Source organism: Leuciscus leuciscus (assembly GCF_965113295.1).
Source record: "Leuciscus leuciscus genome assembly, chromosome: 17".
Taxonomy (NCBI): domain Eukaryota; kingdom Metazoa; phylum Chordata; class Actinopteri; order Cypriniformes; family Leuciscidae; genus Leuciscus; species Leuciscus leuciscus.
Window position 1 is genome coordinate 37,384,833 of NC_138741.1, and position 20,187 is coordinate 37,405,019.

At 40.5% G+C, this 20,187-nt stretch overlaps 1 protein-coding gene across 2 annotated transcripts in view; it reads left to right on the forward strand.

Annotated features, from left to right (window-relative positions):
* LOC309479369 (uncharacterized protein) overlaps window positions 1-20,187 on the forward strand; it is a 54,293-nt gene that overhangs the window by 21,509 nt on the left and 12,597 nt on the right. The window contains exons 1-7 of one of the 2 annotated variants that reach the window (XM_082143465.1): window positions 3,240-3,339; window positions 6,083-6,557; window positions 9,822-10,114; window positions 10,697-10,904; window positions 11,611-11,718; window positions 11,798-11,931; window positions 13,315-13,488. In XM_082143465.1, the coding sequence (XP_081999591.1) occupies window positions 3,254-3,339; window positions 6,083-6,557; window positions 9,822-10,114; window positions 10,697-10,904; window positions 11,611-11,718; window positions 11,798-11,931; window positions 13,315-13,488 (1,478 nt within the window). In that variant the 5' untranslated portion in view covers window positions 3,240-3,253. Of the gene's footprint in view, window positions 1-3,239; window positions 3,340-6,082; window positions 6,558-9,821; window positions 10,115-10,696; window positions 10,905-11,610; window positions 11,719-11,797; window positions 11,932-13,314; window positions 13,489-20,187 lie in introns of those variants that run through there. The other variant, XM_082143466.1, reaches the window with a different exon arrangement.

Here is a 20,187-nt window from a genome sequence, read left to right on the forward strand (position 1 = left end):
CAGATTGATCTCTCTCCTCTCACTCACTGTTTCCCAGCAGCGTATATCCGGTCTCTCCACGCCAATTACTGCAACAAGACACCGGTGTTTCTCATTTGCACTTGACCTACTTACTCACCGCTTGTCTCCCAACTCTCTCTCCCGTCGCAGACCTCGCTGAACCACACCCCCCACGCCACAACCATTTTCTCAAGACCGTGCAACAGTTAACATCTTATAAATCTTGCAACTTTTATATATAAAAACTTAAAGGTGCTCTAAGCGATCCCGGGAGTCGAAACTTCTTGTTGACATTCGAATTGTTGTCAAACAAAACGGAGGCTATCTAGACGGAGGCTCCTCCTCATCCCGTCTCCTCCCTCCTCCCCTCCCTTCCGGCATAAAGGAAAGTCAAAGTAGTCACAAACAAAGTTAAGTTTTACTGATACTTCATTCAATGTGTAATGTCGCCAAGTTAGATGAAGGGTTTTATATATTGCAGAACAGAATGCAGAAAAAGAGAAACATTATCTTAAAATCGTTTCGCCACCTGAGGTTATAACTATAGCTCCCATACAAGGACGCAATAATAGCAAGATAACGTTAGCTTCGCGTTTCCCAGTGAGCATAAACAACGGCGGCGGCGTAAACAAATTTAGTCAAAGTTGTCAATAGCCTATAAATGAACATTCAAATTCGTAACAAACAGTGGATGAAAATAACCATTCACACAAATTGTCGCCCTACGTTATTGTGAATTTGCTTGATCATTTACAATAGAGATTGATCGCTAGCTGCTAGAAACATAACGTTATATGTTGTATTCACCAAAGTTAACGCTGACTGCATAGTTCTAGCTAATTACATTCTTGTGTTGGTTTGGCGAACATGAACGTCAGTTTAGAAAGAAAGATGGATTTACCTGTTCTGTAAAAACAGAGCAACTGAATGTCGGATCGGAAGCCCTTGTGCCGCCGGAGTTCTCGCCACCTTCAAAAGGTTTTTCCGATGTAAATTCGGTACTTCGTGCGTTCCTTATCCTTGTCCCTTATCCTTGTCCCTCTTTGCAATTTGTTCATCGGAACATCGTCTCTTTGGTCGTGTGTCGGCCATAATTCAAACTTCCCTCTTCATGCTTCTCTCTCCTCCACACACCCCCTTCATGTGTATGCGCACTAACCCCCCAAACCCCACCCTCAAATACTTCTTGTCGGTGATTGTCTGGAGCACTGTTTGTTGTGTTTCGTGGTGCGGGTGAGCCCAGTTTGTTTTTGTTGCCGTTTGTGGAGCCTGTGGTGTCCACAGAGACCGCGTTTTTTTACAGTGTGTTCAGGGGACAGGCAGCTAGCGGATAGTGAGGAGATGTTTGCTGTATGTGACAAAACAATGTTTGGCCTAAAAAACGCGTGGCATCGCTTAGAGCACCTTTAAGTACTTCAGCGTTCAGTTCATCTTTTTCCCTTAAAGGCTCGGCACTCATCTAGACAAACCGAATTGTAACATCTATAATAAGCAGCATCTGATGGACAAGCGAAGATGAACAAACAAAAGACCCGGAAGGACTTACAGAACTATACTGAACTTTTATTCAAACATATACAGACTAATAATACAAATAATAATGAAAAAGTAGGCCTATACTAATAGGGGAAAACCAACTATAACATTTTTTAACAATGAGTAATTTTTTTTATTAAAACATGAAAAACATTGTGATGAACAAAGTATAGCTAAATTTTTTTTCATAAATGTCATGTTTTGCAATAATATATCTTACTATATATTTAATAATTGCCTATATAAAGAAATACGGAAAATAAAGTTAAACAGAGTCACAATCTGTCTGCAATATTTAGGTGAACAAATAAATTGTAAAATATTGTTAAAATATATACAACAAAAAACTCAAGCTTTAAATGTATACTTTTTGTTCATTGTTGAACTACACACCTTTGTTCTGCACCAGCATCTCATTGTCTCATTAAATCACTGTATAGTAATAATTTACAGCAATCAAAACTCCTCTTTAAACGACAGTGATCTGTGACTCATTGTGTTGTGTTATGGGAGCCATACATTTCAGCATTAGCAAACTCACAAACGTTTTTGTCATTTAAAATCAGTACAACTGACCAACCATAACTCAAAATAATACAAAACTACTTAGTCAGACTAAATGGACATGCAAAATATATGAAAAATAAATACTGACAAAGCCTTGTGATAAAGTATTTAATGCAACCATCAAACTATATACAATAAACACATAACAGAATAATGTGTACACTTGATTACCAATTTGTTGTAATTTGTCATTCAGTAGGATTTTTAAATGTCTCTCGGAATATTGTGAAATATTATTAGAATTTAAATAAACTGTTTTCTATGTGAATAATATAGTAAACTGTCATTTATATCCTGTGATCAAAGCTGAATTTTCAGATCCTGATCCTTCAGAAATCATTCTAATATGATGATTTGAGTATTATCAATGTTGAACACAGTTGTGCTGCTTCATATTTCCGTGGAAACTGTGATACTTTTTCCAGGATTCTTTGATGAATAGAAAGTTCAGTGAACAGCCTTTATTTGCATTTATTAAATGTATGTACTTTTGTAACATTATAAATGTCTTTACTGTCCATTTTGATCAATTTAATGCGTCCTCCTTGATGAATTAAAGTCTTAATGATTAATTTCTAATAATCTTACCACATATGTTTGAATGCATTGCATTATTATTTCTACAAATAAGCATAAAAAACTCTTTAAACATTGATTTAAAAAAATCATAAATGTTTCTTGATCATTAAATCCTCATATTAGAGTGATTTCTGAAGGATCATGTGACACACTGAAGACTGGAGTAATGATGCTGAAAATTCAGCTTTGATCATAGGAATAAATTACATTTTAATATATATTCACATAGAAAACAGTTTATTTTAAATTGTAATAATATTTCACAATATATTCTTTGGTGAGCACAAAATAACATTAAAAAACCCTACTGATCCAATACAGCTTAATGTTAGTAAGAGTGACACTTGTCTGGCCACGCCTTTGGTTCTTCTTATTGGCTCAGCTTCAGTGACATCACTACAGGTTAACTAAGCCCCGCCCACATTGGCACAACTGACAGAAATGCAAGAGGTGAGATCACAGGTTTACATATTCCCGAGCAGAAGGAGGCGGTAATGCACATACAATCTGGATGACAACTGATGGAAGAAGAAGAAGAAGGAGGAAATATGGCTTTAAACGTGTTCTTTCCATGGTTCTTTCGTCAACAAACTCTTCTCCTGCATTAGATACTTTTCTTGCTGTAACTGTGAGAATGGCTGAACGAGATCAGAGGAGGTGAGGCTTGTGTTATTAGTATTTCCTTCAGAGGATGTTTTTTTTTTTGCATTTTGAGATGAATAAACTATTAAATGGATAATAAATGAAAATGTTTTCGTTACTAACTCACCCTCGTGTTGTTCCCAAACCTGTATGAGTTTATTTCTTCTGTTGAACATAAAAGAAGATATTTGAAGACTGTTGGTAACCAGACAGTTTCTACTTCCCATTGACTTCCATAGTATTTTTTCTTTCCTACTATGGAAGTCAATGGGTGCCATCAACTGGTTCCCAACCATTTTTAAAATATCTTCTTTTGTGTTCAACAGAAAAAAGAAACTCATTTAAGTTTAGAACAAATACAGGGTGAGAAAGTGACGACAACATTTTCATTTTTGGGTGAACTATCTATTTAAGGTCAGAGAGCAGACGTTATGTTGGTTGCATCTGAATTGGGGTTTTAGTTTTATCTGATGTTACTGTATGCAGAGATGGGCATAAATACATGGAAATGTATTTAAAATACAAATACAAAATACTGTGTGAAAAAAATTATTTAAAATACAAAATACTGTGTGAAAAAATTTATTTAAAATACAAAATACTGTGTGAAAAAATGTATTTAAATACAAAATACTGTGTGAAAATTTTTTATTTAAATACAAATACAAAATACATGTGAAATTGGCCATCCAGTGCAGGGATAGGTCACAGTGAATGAAGAAACTACACAGACCTACTGACTTTACATTCCTAACCACATCTCTTCCCTTTCTTTCTTTCTTTCTTTCTTTCTTTCTTTCTTTCTTTCTTTCTTGCAATTACAAATAAACTTATGCAAAATAGCAGCCATTTATATACTTATGTCTGGTTACAATTACTTGTGGTGAACACTATTAAAAAAATCATACTGTATGTAAAACTGTGGGAACCTTTTCTGCTATCTAGCAAAGAATATGGATGGGCGATATGACCAATTTTACTTCACAGTAACAATATCATGGTTTCACAATTCTCAATATCAGTTTTGATTCCACAGCATAAACTGAATTTCAAACTCTTTTGAGTTTTTTTTCTTTTCTTTTTGTTGTTGTTGCAATGCTTTTAAAGTAATTGTATGTTTATTTTATGTAAAGTTTATTTGTTTCTATAAGTTTATTAAAATTAGAAAGTGTATCTAAAATTTAAAATTAGAATTAATTTAAGTTCATTTGACACTATTTACCCCTTTTTAAAAAAAAAAAAAAACTTTTTTTATGTACAATAAAACTAAAAGCTGAAGATTTTTGTGGAGTATCATTCATCAGTGTTTCTTTTTCCACTCCAACGTAATTTTCCAGAAATTCCTGCCCACTAAAAGCTGCACGGATAAATTTGCTTACCCCACACATAGGCCCATCTATGTAAACGATTTAGAAAAAGTTCCATCAATTCACACTTTATATCATCACTATGATAGTGTCATATCACCCAGCCCTAACATGCAGTGATGCTTTAAACACGTTTGACAAGCTAGTTGATAAAAATCAACAACCGGTCAAGACTGATTGGCTAACGCTATTTTCCCACTTGTCTGTGCTCTTTTATTCTTTCATGTTAACTGAAGTGAATAATGCACTATTTTAACTTTAATCAACAAGTAGAATTGATCATGACATTCTCACCTTATTCCAACAACAACAAAAAATCTCTGATCCAATGCTGAGCTAGTGAATGTCTGAACTAGTTGATGCACAAAATCAATACTCTGATAAAGAGGTTGACTGGCAAAAAGTATTTTATGTATTTTGAAAATACAAAAATATTCATCTTAAATGTATTTAAATACAAATTATTATTTTTTTCCAAAGGCTTTAAAGTACAAAATAGTATTTTGTATTTCAAATGCGTATTTTAAATCCATGTATCTGAAATACTGCCCATCCCTGACTGTATGTAGAGTTTAAGATAAACCATAGGTTAACAATGTTTTAAATCAAAGCAATTTAGATTTTAAAGTTTCAAAAGTCAAAACCATGGTTCATTTGGGACTTTAACTATATTAACCACGGGTTTTTGGTTTTATTGAAAGACCCTGGTTAATTTTCATAAGATTATTAAAGACCGTGTGGGGGTTTACTAATTGACCATAGTCTGTGCACTTTCACACCCCTTAACAATAGGGTTGTCACAATATATCGCACTAAAAAAAGGATCAATATGTATTGTGTATAAAAAAGTTTCACGTTTTCAGAGTTTTAGTGTCAGTACTACATTATATTCAACATTACATATAGCAGTTTAATGTATAATAATGCAATGGGGGAATATGTGTGTGTCCTGATAATGCCAAATATCTGATGTTACCAGTAAAAGTGTCCTACATTATTTTAAATATATCTAGTCAGTGACACAGAACAAGCATATTCATCTACAATAATTCTGTGTTTTCAGCTTCAGAATCATGAATATTGTTATTCTGGCGTCTCTATTGTCCTGTGCTTTGGGTTTCAGCACCAAGTCCAAGCCTGTTCATTTCCACCAATTTAATACCAAATTTAGCATTTTAATCAACAGCACATTTGTTGTTTACCTTTTATCATATGTCTTGGAGTATCGCAATAATATCGTATCGTGAGATGTATCGAATCGTGACTTGAGGGTATCGTTACACCCCTTAACAATCATTCCAGCCACTCACAATATAAATGCTAATAGCTCTGTTCTGCTGCTTCCCATTTACTTTCTTTCAATCACATTTATTATATCTTTTTTCTCGAAGATCTGCTGACCGTAATATCGTGCACTGCTTGCGGTGCCACAAGCCTCAGGAGAACCTCCCCGTTCACCTGGCCAGGGTTTGCATGAGAAACGGCAGCACACCTGAAGAGCGAATGGAGGAGGTTCAGAAGGCCAGGGCTTCCAGTCGAGAGTGGATCTTCAACAACAGGACCTGGGATTACAGGCGTCTCCGTGAGATCCTTCCCGACACACACTCCCGGACCGTCATGGTGAAGGAGCTTCTGTGCCGGGGTTTCTTCATCACGAACCAGCCTCAGGAGTCCCACACGGCCCTGGATCCTGACAGTGACTCGGACACGACCGATAGAGATCCTCCTTCAACCCAAACCTCTTCCGTGAGGATAAAGATGAAGGAGGCGGGTCTGTATGGCAAGTTCCCGGCGAATGCCGAGCTCCTGGTGGACTTTAAGAAGCACCTGATGAAGTCACTCAGGGTCCCCCACTGTCAGACGAAGGTGAGATCTCTTCACCCGTTTCACTTCACACGCTCAACTTTTGCGATAAATGTCATTAAAAAACGATTGCGAAATGCCGGCTTTTCTATTAATCGATGCAACTAAAATATAGCGGCCATTAGGGGTGACCCCGAATAGTCGAAGATTCGATGCTTCGATTGGAGGAGCCTGATTCGACTACCGATCTCACGCTCGAATCTTCGCTGAGGTGTTATGAAACGAGGATCATGCCACTTTGGCTATATGAGGGTGCTCAATGTCTGATTTCACATAGAACTACCGGTTTTCTGTCAATACGTTAACATTCAGCCTATTATGATAATGCTGTATATAAAAATGTGCAAAGAAAGAAGCTTTTAATAAATATTTTTTAACGTGCGTAAATAAATCCAAACACCCCGTGACAGATTTAAGTTTCACTTTCAATCCGTGACCGACAGAGGAGCGTCTTGGCGGCAAGGATTTAAATCTTTAACAATGTCTGGGATAAGAAAATCTAAAGTGTGGATGTACACCATCAGAAAGGATATTCTCCAAGGCTGGATTTAGCATCAGGAAAACCATGATCGCACTTCTGCCGGCCAACGTTAACAAGTTGGTTTTCCACAGGACATTCTAAAATGCTTAACGTGAAAAAAGCTTTTAAAAGGCACTTTAACGTGGCTTAATCTATGTACACACACAGTACACACTTTATTAAGAAACCATACTATGTGCAGATAAGCAGATGAACCCAGAATATGACTGCAGCGCGTTCCTCCTATAGTAAAGCGTTTTCATATTTTAATGTAACTATTTTAGGAGATTATGTCGTTAAACGTTTTTCACGTTACGTGTTTTAGAATGTATTTTATCCGCGCGCACAATTTGAAAAGACTCCAACAGACACAGAGTGAAAGACTGGATTTGTTCTCTCGATCAGGTATAGGGTACATTTCAAAACTTTCCAGCCGGTTCTAATTAGATTTTTGGATGCTTTGAACATTTTTAGCTAAAAAGACTGCGACTCCAGTTTAGCATTTATTGTTGTTTCTGCAGTTAAAAAGACAAAGTAGAAAATTCTGGCTACTATCGTTATTTTAATAATTTCTTTATTTTAATTTTATTTATTGATCTGTCAGGGTTATCTAATCTAACTATATATGGCTTGTGTTTTGAATATATGTTCCCCTGCACTTTAGGCATTTTGCACACATATGCTCCTCATCTTGTGACTTGATTCTGATTTATTTCGTTTTGTATTTTTATTTATAAGAAACTGAGACAGACTAACTCCAGAAGAACTGCGGGAATGTCTCAGAGACGCTTGAAGAAACCTTCCTGCAAAGCTACCGTGAGAAGCACTGGCACTCGTGTTAAAATGCTGTAAAGTGAGAATGCTTTCAAAAATAAAATCACAAATTGAATTTATTTATGATTTAACTTCTATTAACTAATTCAAATCAATATATTGTGTAACGACCCTTTGCGTTTAAAGCGGCTTTTGTCCAGGTACACTTGCGCATATTTTTTCAGGTAGCTTTGCAGGAAGGTTTCTTCAAGCATCTCTGAGACTCCTTGTGCATACACAAATCTCACTGGATTATTACAATTAATGGCAAAAACAATGTTTGGAAATGTAAACTGATATTTTAACTGATAGCAAAGAAGCTAAAAAAAACCAGAAATACGTTTTTATTAGCTCTCGACCCCAAAAAACGAGTGCTTAGGACATAAAAGTGGATACAGGCAGTTGAGACAGAGCGTCACGTGTCTCAATACTCTGAGAACTAACGTACGCCCGCTGGAGGAGACCGTAATCGGCAACACAGGATAGTTTATCTTACAGAAATATAATATATAAAACTGACATTTGGATATTTGACTCACCAGTGACCAAATGTTTAACTTACATAAAGGGAGTGTTTCTCCCTCATTTCTGCTAGTGGTCGACCGATATTGTTTTTTTGATGGCCGATGCCGATATCTTAGAGAGCAGGGTGGCCGATGTAAAGCCGGTATTTTTATATAGCCTATACTTTATATTTATTTTAATCAATATTTAATAAAATATAAATAAATTAGAAAACAAATCCTTAAAATAAACATGCTTATACTTTAGATGGCAACTTCTTGAATCTGCAATCCTATTACAGTATTTCACAAATAAAGTAATTGTTTAAAAATATATGAATATGTGAATAAAAAGGAAGTAAACACTGTAACATTGCACTCAGTAATCTGGTAATATTGTGCGCACTGGTAATCATATTTTTTCAAATAAAGACAAGGTAACACTAATATTACATACAGCACACAGTGAAAACGATATGAATATGACACAGTGGGCAACTGGATATAGCACAGCATATTTTAAAATGAAGGATTTAAATTTTTTCGATCGTGTCTCCTGTGAAGCTGATCTTCTGTTCACATTCACTCACTTCACACGGACCGACCGTCCCTAACACGTTTATGCACACTTCACAAGATATCACAGCTGGATTCCATTAAATCTGCAATGAAATTAAATGTTTATTAGATATTCAGAGATTTGATTAAATGATGTAGATGCACATTTGCTGAATGTTGACGGTAAATGAAAGTATTTTAGCCTGATTGTTTGCCTTTTCTGTTACAAATAATATAAAAGCAACGCTTTACTTTTTCGCATAGCATTTACTTTCTTTGTTTACCAGTTCTGTCTAACAAAGTATTAGATATGACTGACAGAGATCGTAAACTAATGAAGACGGAGAATGTGAGTGAGCGCTGTGTGAGCAGGCGCTGGTGTTCTCAGCGCCACCCGTCAAAATAAAAGTCCCACTTCCAACACATCGGCCTTGGCGATATATCGGTTGACCACTAATTTCTGCTTCAATCTCTTGATAAACTGTGGCATTTCTTTGTTGTTTAGAATCCAGTATTCCTGTAATTCTTTTGTCTTTTATGAGTTTAATGAAGAAATCTGTCTCGTCTTCTGTCCAAACACACCGCATCATCTACGTCAGCTGACCTGTAAATGCGCAAAAACTGTTTCCATTGCAGGTTTACGAACTATTCCTTTTTCGAACTGCCTGAAAAACCACCTCATGCAAGCATTAACTTTTTTTATATATATGGGAGTTTTTTCGAAATTGACACGTTTCCATTGGGCGTATTTTCAATTCACAATTTCAGTTTGTGCGATTTGAAAGGTAATGGAAATGTGGCTTATGTTCCGTAGCTCTTCTTTCTTTTAATGATCTTAATGCTGACACTTCTTTCTCACGTCCTTCTTCACAGGTTGACAACGTGTCCCGTTTCCTCCGGTACTTGCAGCCCACGGCGAGTGAGCCGTCCCTGGACTTCTTGTCTAAGAGCACAGAGACCCGGGACTTTCTGACGGCCCTGCAGTGCGCCGACATGGGCACAACCACCTTCTATAGTTACATCAGGAGCATTATACGGTTCCTGGAATACCTGATGACAAGGCTGGATCTGTGCAGAACCGACCCAGAGCTCCGGTCCAAATGCCAGAGTTACACTGACACGCTGAAGACTGTATCCAAGACACATGACAAGACCTGGGATACGAGGTTACATGTTCATTTTGCATTGTGCTTTTTTTTTTTTTTTACTAATGTTATAAATACATGCATGCGTATATACGCACATAGATAGATAGATACTTTATTAATCCTTCTCAGGAAACTAGGTTTGTTACAATAGCAGTAACCACATTTAATCCTTGCACACAGACAACATCAATCTCTCTACCTTACTACATTCATAAAACAAAAACGTTCACTAAAGCATTCTATACCCTATAATATTATAATGTTTCTTCTATTCTATATCTATTTAAAAAAATAAACTGCGTTAGACTTAACTGGGAAGGGTCACAGCACTTGCATATTGTTGTCCTATTGTTAGTTTAACTGCTTCTATTGTTCTCCTCATTTGTAAGTCGCTTTGGATAAAAGCGTCTGCTAAATGATTAAATGTAATTAAAATAATATATTAACTAAAACATGCTATATCCTGTACACAAACAAAATGATCTAAAGCATACAACCCCTATTTTAATAATACTAAGAACATAGGTTATGGTTGATTCCTCACATAATCACAAGGGTGGTGTCTTTAATAACCTGTCTTGTTTGTTATGTTTAATCCAGTCACAGACGGTTCAGTGAGAGAGCTCCCAGCATTAAAGATTGCCAGAGGATTTTAACAGTTGCGAAGTCAGACTTTCTCAGGATCCACAGGGATCTGCTGACGGGCACAGCGGTCTCATGCCCCGACAAGACCCTGTACCGCTATTACCTCCAGGCGCTCTTGGTCTTCCGGCACATGCAGCGTCCAGGAGCCGTGACAGGATTGACCGTAAGTTCATCTACTTTAACCCTTGTGCGTCAATTAAAAAAAGTTACACATAGGTCCATAGAGGACAAAAAAACCATAGAGGTCCATAGTTTCTGTGTCAAAAAACTGTCATAAAAATTGAAGCTTGGTTGCACACACTTAAGTTTGGCCTCATTTTAAAGAAGACCCTCGGCAGATTATTGTTAAAGTAAAAGTTTAAAAAGTGAAAAGTTATAGAGGTTTAAGTTTATGAGCAATATTTTATATAAAATATATATTTTATGAAACATGTTGAACTCAAAAATCAAAGCCATAAATCTAAACAAGTTGTGCTCCAAATTTGAGGTTGAGATCCAAAAAAAAGAGCTTTCAGTGAGATATTGTTTGGGCGCAGGAACACATTTTCTCCATTAGATGCAGCAAAACTCCACTGATACACACAGTGGTTGGATTTGTGATTTGCAGTATAGTTTCTTTCTCTCAAAAATTAAAAGCACATAAACGCACACACACACATTTTTTTTATAATAGTACAATTTCAATAAAAATTCACACCTGTGCCAAAATTTATACAGTTGGCATTTGCACAGACAAAATTATCAAAAAAACTAAACTGAAAAAAGACAAAAAATGTCCATACGGTTGCACAAGGGTTAATGAGTTTTTGTGCTCAGGATATGCTGGACACGTATGCAATATTAAACTAAACCTTTTCGATGTTCCCCAGGATGAGGACTGGGTGGAGCGGATCGCTCACGGTGGCAGGGTGGTGATCGGCGTAAGGAAGGAGAAAACTGCAAGCATACAAATAGCCTTGACACAAGAGGAGGAAGCTGTAAGTTTGAGCGTGATACAAACAGCAGATTGCGCAGCGCCTGTGTTTTACATTCAGTAACTGTGGTGTTTCTCCGCAGTGTTTTCAGCTGTACTACAAGCAGATCAGGCCTGGGAACATCAGGCTCGAAACATTCTGCCAGGGTTTTTTCGTGTCGTCGTCCGGCGAGGCTGTTTCCAATGTGTCACATGACGTGTTCCACCTCCATGAAATGTACGTACTGTACCTACACAGATCCATGTGTAAATGGAAACACTTTACTATATCCTGTCAGTCACGGTTAGAGTTGGGTATCGTTTGAATCTCAACTATTCCGATTCCAATTGACCCTTCGCAGGGAGTTTGATTGACAGGCGATCTGACCAATCATAATCCGCCATCTGCCATTTATGTCCGACAAATCAGTCAGGAGAGTTACTAGATCAATGTTGGAGGATTTGAACCTGAAAAACGGAGTATACTGACGTCTTTCCGCGGTTAAAACAACATTCCTTCTTATGTTCATTCATGTTTATTTGATGCTATAAATTAACTAGAAGGAAGAGATGATCGGTTCACGAGAAGCTTTAACTGAGGCGCCACAGCGATCTGTCACGACACATTAAAGAGCCACAAAACGGTATTTGTTTAAATTTCTTTACAAAATGACCAAATTTGAAAGTTGAGACTTTGTTTCATATCAAAAGTAACCTGGTCTGTCCTGTCTGTCAGTGTGTTGTCAGTGTCCTCTCTGCTCTGCAATCATGCGCAATGTATTTTTCACTGTGTGAGAACATGGTGGGGCGTGAGAGCGGCATGGTTTGTCGGACATAGCAACAGTAACTATAGGGGGCGGGTCTTTGCGAACGGTCAATTCTGCTTATCAATTCCTAATTTTGAATCCAGTAAGAAAAAAAAAAAAGAAAAAAACTTTGATATCATTCACATTTAGTCTTACTGCAAAACATTTAGTTGTATCTGAATATCTTGAACAAAAATCAACAGGCTAAAAATACCATTGCAAAAACAACTAGCCTAACTAATATAAATTTCAAGCATTATTAAAGACTAGTAAACACACACAGTAATTAAAAAAGAACTAATAAAATACTAGCAATCGCAACAAATAGATACGATTGAAACGGTGTTTTAAGATTTTCAGGTATTCAGGTACAGAAACTGTAATCAAAAGTAAAATAGCACTGCACTTTATAAATAAAATATACATTAGAAATATAGTTGCAAAAGTTATCCAGTCAAGAATGAGTGAGTTTTCTGTCTTTTGTTGTTTGATTAGTGTTATTTTAGATTGCTGTCACTTTAAGAGTTGCCCAATCTACAGTAGAGAAACAACCATGTCCTATATCTTGAATGTGGACTGCAGTACCTATTTCCACCACTAGCTGTCATTCTTACAGACTGCACCTTCAATGTTTTAAAGTCATATCGAAATGCTCACAAAGGAATCGATAAGAGGAATCGAAATTTGCATTTTGTAACAAGTATCCGATTCCTGAGCAAGTATTCGATTTCATTCAATTCAAATCGATTTTCGATTCCCAACCCTAGTCACAGTCATATCACAGTTAACGTTTGAGTGATGTTTTCTTCCTGCAGGTATAAACTGGCCTGTGTGACGAGTCAGGACGTGCGGAGGGCTGTTAGATCGGCTTCACAAAGCCTCCCGGTGTGTAAACAGAGGGCCGTAAACCTGTACCTGTCCAGTGACACTGGAAATCCAACGCCTCAGGACATCGTGGACGCCGCTGAGCTCCTCGACTCCTTGTCCGGGTCAGTCTCCACTCAACAAGGACTCAACACATCACCTGGGGCCGGTTGCGTAAGACCATAAGTCTTACAAGTTAGACATACATTTTTTTCTTTAAAGGGATAGTTCACCCATAGATAAAATGTATCCCATGATTTACTCATCCTCAAGTCATCCTAGATGTATATGACATTCTTCTTTCAGACGAATACAATCTTGTTATATTAAAACATGTCCCGGCTCTTCCAAGCTTTATAATGGCAGTGAATGGCTGATTACAGGGCTTAAAGTATTCCGGCACCGTGCCGGATCTCCGGCGTGCGGCTGTGAGGAAGAAAATAAATAAATAAATTGGAACTTGCATGCGGTTTAATATTTTCGAGTCAATTGATTTCACCTACCAATCATATGAAAGGAACGCAGCTCTTACTAATGTTACAAGCCTATCAGAAGCAGAGCAGGGCGGGGCCTGGCAACACAGTGTGATTGAGATTTATACGTCACGTTAGTGTTGTCGGTGAAAGGAGCGCTAGTTCATGAAGCTTGGGGATGATGTCCTACCCACGGGCGTAATTTCCTATGGGGACACTTTCCAAAATCCCGTTGACCTCCCCCCCCAACCCCCCTTCAAATTCGTTTGTTATGATGTTTAACCGCACGGCGTCATTGCCACGGAGGAACAGGACCAAGCCTGTGTAACTGAATGTTCTAATGAGCAAGTAGCGGTTGCGGCACAGACAGCGATGAAACGCCAGAAACAACAACAGGTGACTTTAATGTCATCATGGATGAAAAGAAAGAAAGGAGATGTGAGTTGGTTGATTCAGTAAATTAGCTCAGGTCAGGATAATCATATTTTCTGTCTACACCTGTTGATAACTGAGCTAACGTTAACATACACTGCTGCTTGGTAACTTCAGACTTGGCTAAATATTTCATTTTAATATTTAATTAAATATTCTGTGTAGCTTACAAAAAACAAAAAACAAAAAAAAATTCTGTGTAGGCCTACCATGAAAACTAGTCCAATTTAAACCACAGCATTTTCTGTCAGCAATGTATGACAAGTAGCCTAACGTTAGACCTTCATGTTCGCCTTTCCTGCCTGAGCTCCACAGCGAGCTTTCTAAATCGTGGAATGCACCATTCTCCGCGAGAGTTGCTTCCCATACCTCATCGACGCTCTCACAGGTTGACGGCGCCGCTGAGAAGGGGTACAATGCCATTCCCCCCGTGGAAGAGGCGGTCGCAGCGCACCTTTGCCCGCCTTCTGGATGGCGCTCAAAGGCTGCCCTCCCGTCTAAGGCTTGCAGGACCACATCAGCCCTCGTCGGCCGCGCTTTCTCCGCCGCCGGACAGGCTGCATCGGCCCTGCACTCGATGGCCGTGCTGCAGATTCTCCAAGCCGATCTTCTCCGTGATCTGGACGAGAAAGGCTCGGAGTCTGCCTCTATCACAAGCGCGACGGATCTTTCTCTTCGCGCCACGAAATCCGCTGCGCAGGCCCTGGGAAGGTGCATGGCCTCTCTGACCATTACAGAGAGGCATGTCTGGCTAACACTCGCCGACATGAGGGAGTCCGAGCGCGCAGCGTTTCTCAACGCCCCTCTCTCCCCCACCGGCCTGTTCGGCCCAGCGGTAAACGGGATCGTGGACCGCTTCTCGGAGGTGCAGAAGACCACTCAGGCTATGAACCTTTTTCTGCCTCGACGCTCAAGCTCAGCCGCACGCCGTCCTCGCGCCCAGCCTGCGCAACGCTGCGCCCAGCGTCCAGCTCAACCTCCGTCCTCGCAGCGACGACAGGGCGGCCGCCCTAGATCGCGCTCGACCAGCCGAAACAGGCCGCCTCCCCCGCGGGGGCCCCGGCCGAGGATAGCGGTGAAACCCGAGCCCGCGAAGTCCTCCTAGCCCGAGGAAGGAAAAGACGGTTGAGTCCCGCTGTGGCCGGACCACCGCCAAAGCTTCACGCTCTGTAAGTCCCCGTTGCCACGGCTACTGCAGATGTTTACCTCGCAGCCAACGAGCCGGTAAAACTACCCTCTCGCCTGTACACAACCGCCGTTTTCACGGCGACCCTGAAAAATCTCAGAAAGAGTATAATGTCTGGTTGCACGGCTCACGCCGCATGTGTTTCAAGTGTAGTGAATGTGCCCACGTTTCTGTGTTCACCCCTGCACACAAGCACTACAAATCCCGTGTCTCTCACAGAGCCCACTCTCATAAAGCGGGCAAAAGCCGCTCGAGTGTTAGAAGTAGGTCACGTGTCCACCCTCCCCGTGCCCACACCTACTCACTGCCCGCTCTGTTACACGGCCTCTCACTACCGGTCATGTTTCAAGTGTAAGTCCTGTGCCCGCCCTCTAGCGCTCACACATACTGACAAACATTTCGCCCCCGACGCCGCCCTCGCGCGTCGTGCCTCACACTATATGTTCCCCGTCCAAAGCCACCGGGACACTGTGTGTAAAACGGCTAGCCATCGCTGCTTGCGAGCCGCCGTGTTTAACCCTCTGAGGTCTGAGGGGTTTTTGGGGTCCTTGAGATGTTCTGACATGCCCTGACATTTGTGCTTTTTTCAGTTGCTTATAAACATATTAATGGCAAAAAAAAATTACACACTATTTAGCACAAACAGGGCTACCATAATATGTGAGCAACAAGAATGTACATGTCTGCATTTTTGAGAGAATAATGTTTATGCGTGGTTATTGAAAAAACTAAAAACTAAAGTTTCTGAAATAAGGCCATAAAACACATACTAAATATGTGCCAATAAGACTTTTGTCTAATAGATGTCATTGCCTAGTGTTTTTTTCTTCAAAATGATGTGAAAATCATCCTGCCCTTATCATTCACATAACACAATACATTGATTTGAATTTTGCAAAGCACTTTCTGTTTGGAAAGGAAATATGCGGAGTGGGCGTCAACGATCATGCATATTTAGTGGTTCACACCTTAGGAGACAATGGGGCCTGCATACTTAATGACCCTTTCATTCAGGTGAGTCACTGAGCCACAAGAATGCAAGAGCAACAGTTGGAAGCATCTCAATTATTTTTTATTTTTCCACATAGTGTGCTTGCAATTTGGCCTATAATATCCAAGGAAAACATGTCTAGTAATTGTGCAGTTAATTCTCATACTGTATTTTCAGTTTTGGAATATTTATCCTCTCCCCAAATTTGTCACTAATAAAACACAATAAAAATTATTTAAAGAAAAGGCTTATTACCTTATTACCTTTTAATAGTTTGTTTACATCTACCTTGTAAATATATTTTTTTATTAAAAAGGTTACAATTACAACAATTGTAATCTTTCTTTGTAAAAACTAAAGTATACATTTTATCATACATATTTCAAAGTTAAGGATTTGATTGATTATTTGATTACTTTATTTTTGACAAAACATACTATATTTAACATGAGCAAATATTGGCAAACAAATATTGGCTTATTTGAGTTGGCAGATATTTTACAGTAAAAATGTATAATCTATCCAAAACTAATCAACGAAATGTTGTCTTTCATATGTCTGTAACATAGGTCTTTCGTTTTTATTATAAGAAATATAAATGTTAATTTGCAGTTTAATACGTTGCTTATACAAATACATTTTATTTCAACATTTCAGTCGATTTTTACTCAGTATAGCAATACAGTTTGCTAAAACCGAAACATTCATTCACAAACAGAAACGCCTGACTGTAACGTTGTTTTTATGAAATATTAGGGCATATAAATGTTAATTTTCAGTTTACTCATCTCAGTATAGCAATACAGTTTGCTAAAACATCATCATTCATTCACACAGAGACGCAATTTAAATTTAAACTGTCTTTTTGCGAGCTGTGATAAACAGCGCGCATCTCTGCGGCTGCCGTTCATTCATTCACAGAAACGCGATTAACTTGAGAAGGAAAAAAAACTTACTACATATTCGGATCCTCTCTCCTGCAATACCCGCTCTCTGAGGTAGATTTTCCGTTATTATTATTCCTCACAGCGCTGCCAGATGGTGTAAACACGTAGGCTACAATGATATGATTAAACTTGTGTTTTCTCGAGCTGATATGGGGGCGTTCACAGGTTTGCCTCAGTAATTTGCGTTTGAATAGCGCGCGCTCTCCGTGGGCGGAGTCACATTACCTTTGAATGAGCTCTAATGAGCTCGACTGGAATCGCTCTCTTTTAACACAGATTTCACAAGATGAGAATATTTTTTTTTTATATAAATTACCTCATTTTAAAGAAGAGAATTCAAGCTTCATGCCTGTGTGACTGTATGCCTGTTTGACTCAGTATTCGTTGAGTTATTGTTCATTTTCGGACGCGTTTCAGAATGGTCTTCACTGGCAGAGAGAAGGCAGAACTCGCATCACGTTTATTTTTCTTTATTTGGCAAAAAGCACAACACTTTGTTTTTATTGTGAGTATACACAAAAATAATACACATTTAACAGAATCGATTGATGTATGAAACTTGCTTGTAATATCAAAGTCAACAGAGCAAAATTTATTTCTTTTGAACTGAACTGAAAAAAATCCAGCAAAACGCGTGGGCGCGTTTGTCGACCTCAGAGGGTTAAGCACCAAGAGTGCGCGCGCTGCGCCCACGCCTCCGTATCATGCCCGCGATACGTGGCAATCAGAGCCCGGAGGCCATTCTGCCCCTAGCCGCACACGCGAAAGCGTGGGAAGCTATTCCAGGCGCGTCAGAATTGGTGCTGAGCACAGTAAAAAAGGGCTATACTCTGCAGTTCGCTCGCCGCCCCCCGCGCTTTCAAGCGCGGACCGAGACAAGAGTGAATGGGGAAGTAGCACATCTACTTCGTGCAGAAATAGCGACACTTCTGTGCAAAGGGGCTATAGAACCGGTACCCCCTTCTCTGAGCGAGTCAGGCTTTTACAGCCGTTATTTTCTCGTTCCCAAGAAGGACGGAGCCCTCAGACCGATTTTGGATCTGAGGAATTTGAACAAAGCTCTTATGAAAAGACCGTTCAAAATGCTCACAACCTGGCAGATCCTCGCGCAGAATCGCCCGGGGGACTGGTTTATCTCCCTCGATCTGAAAGACGCTTACTTTCAGATCCAGATAATACCCCGTCACAGGCCATTCTTGAGATTCGCCTTCGACGGTCAGGTATATCAGTACACCGTCCTGCCGTTCAGCCTGTCTTTAGCACCCCGTACATTCACGAAGTGCATGGACACGTCTCTCGCTCCCCTGAGAGGCCAGGGAATGCGAATTTTGAACTATTTGGACGATTGGCTGATTCTAGCACAGTCAGAGGAGGAGCTTATCGCTCACAGAACAGTGCTTCTCAGCCACCTGGAAAGCCTGGGTCTCACGGTCAACTGGACCAACAGCTCATTGCTGCCCAGTCAGTCAACCTCTTTTCTGGGTTTGGAACTGGATTCTGTGACAATGACGGCCCGCCTGTCGACACAGCGCGCGCCCTGCATTCGACTCCTGGCCGCGTCTTTCCAGCCGGGCAGCACCGCACCTCTCAAAACATTTCAGAGGATGCTGGGTTGTATGGCTTCAGCTGCAGCAGTGCTTCAGCTGGGTCTACAGCGTATGCGCCCGTTGCAACGCTGGTTGAATGCCCGAGTGCCTCACAGAGCCTGGGCTTCCGGCGGCATTCGATTCAGAGTGACTCAGAGCTGCGTTTCAGCACTGAAGCCCTGGTTAACGGCCAACTGGTACCAACGGGGAGTGACAATGGGAGCCGTCTCGCACCGCAAAGTTATCTCGACGGATGCATCCAACTTAGGTTGGGGCGCTCTTTTCGAGGGCAAACCGGTCTTTTGCCTGTGGTCAGACCAGGAGAAATGCCTCCACATTAACTGTTTGGAGATGATAGCGGTCCTCCCACTCATACGGGATCACCATGTGCTAGTCCGCTCGGACAACATGTCTGTGGTGTCTTATCTGAACCGACAGGGCGGCGTCAGATCCAGGAACCTCTGCAAACTGACAGAACGCCTTCTCGTGTGGGCTCATCACTCGTTGCGCTCGCTGAGAGCTGCGCACGTGCCGGGCCACCTGAACGTCGCGGCCCAGACAGACTGTCCAGAGACATCATTCCCCCGGGAGAATGGTCTCTGCACCCCCAGACAGTCCAGTCACTCTGGCGCCTATTCGGCAGGGTGAAAGTCGACCTCTTTGCGTCAGAAGACAACGCTCACTGCCCGACGTTCTTCTCAAAGAGCGAGGATGCGCTGGCCCAAACCTGGCCCAGCCTCCCGCTGTACGCTTTCCCTCCGATCTCCCTGTTACCACAGGTCATCAAGAGGATCAGGGAAACGCACCTCCCAGTGCTCCTAATAGCCCCGCGATGGGAGAATCAAATCTGGTACCCAGAGCTAGTGAGGCTGTCGCACTTAGCCCCATGGCCGATCCCGGTGAGAAAGGATCTCCTCTCTCAAGCCGGTGGTTCAATTTGGCATCCCCATCCAGAGCGCTGGTCTCTGCATGCGTGGACAATCAACGGATACCCGTTGACCTGCCAGAAGGGGTCGTAAACACGATCACGCAGTCTAGAGCTCCTTCCACGAGAAGGCTCTACGCCTCTAAATGGTCTGTGTTCTCTAAATGGTGCGCTACTAAGGGCCTGGATCCACGAACATGCGGGGTTCCACGGGTGCTCTTCTTCCTACAAGAGCTGTTGGACGAGGGCAGGTCCCCCTCCACGCTCAAAGTGTATATTGCGGC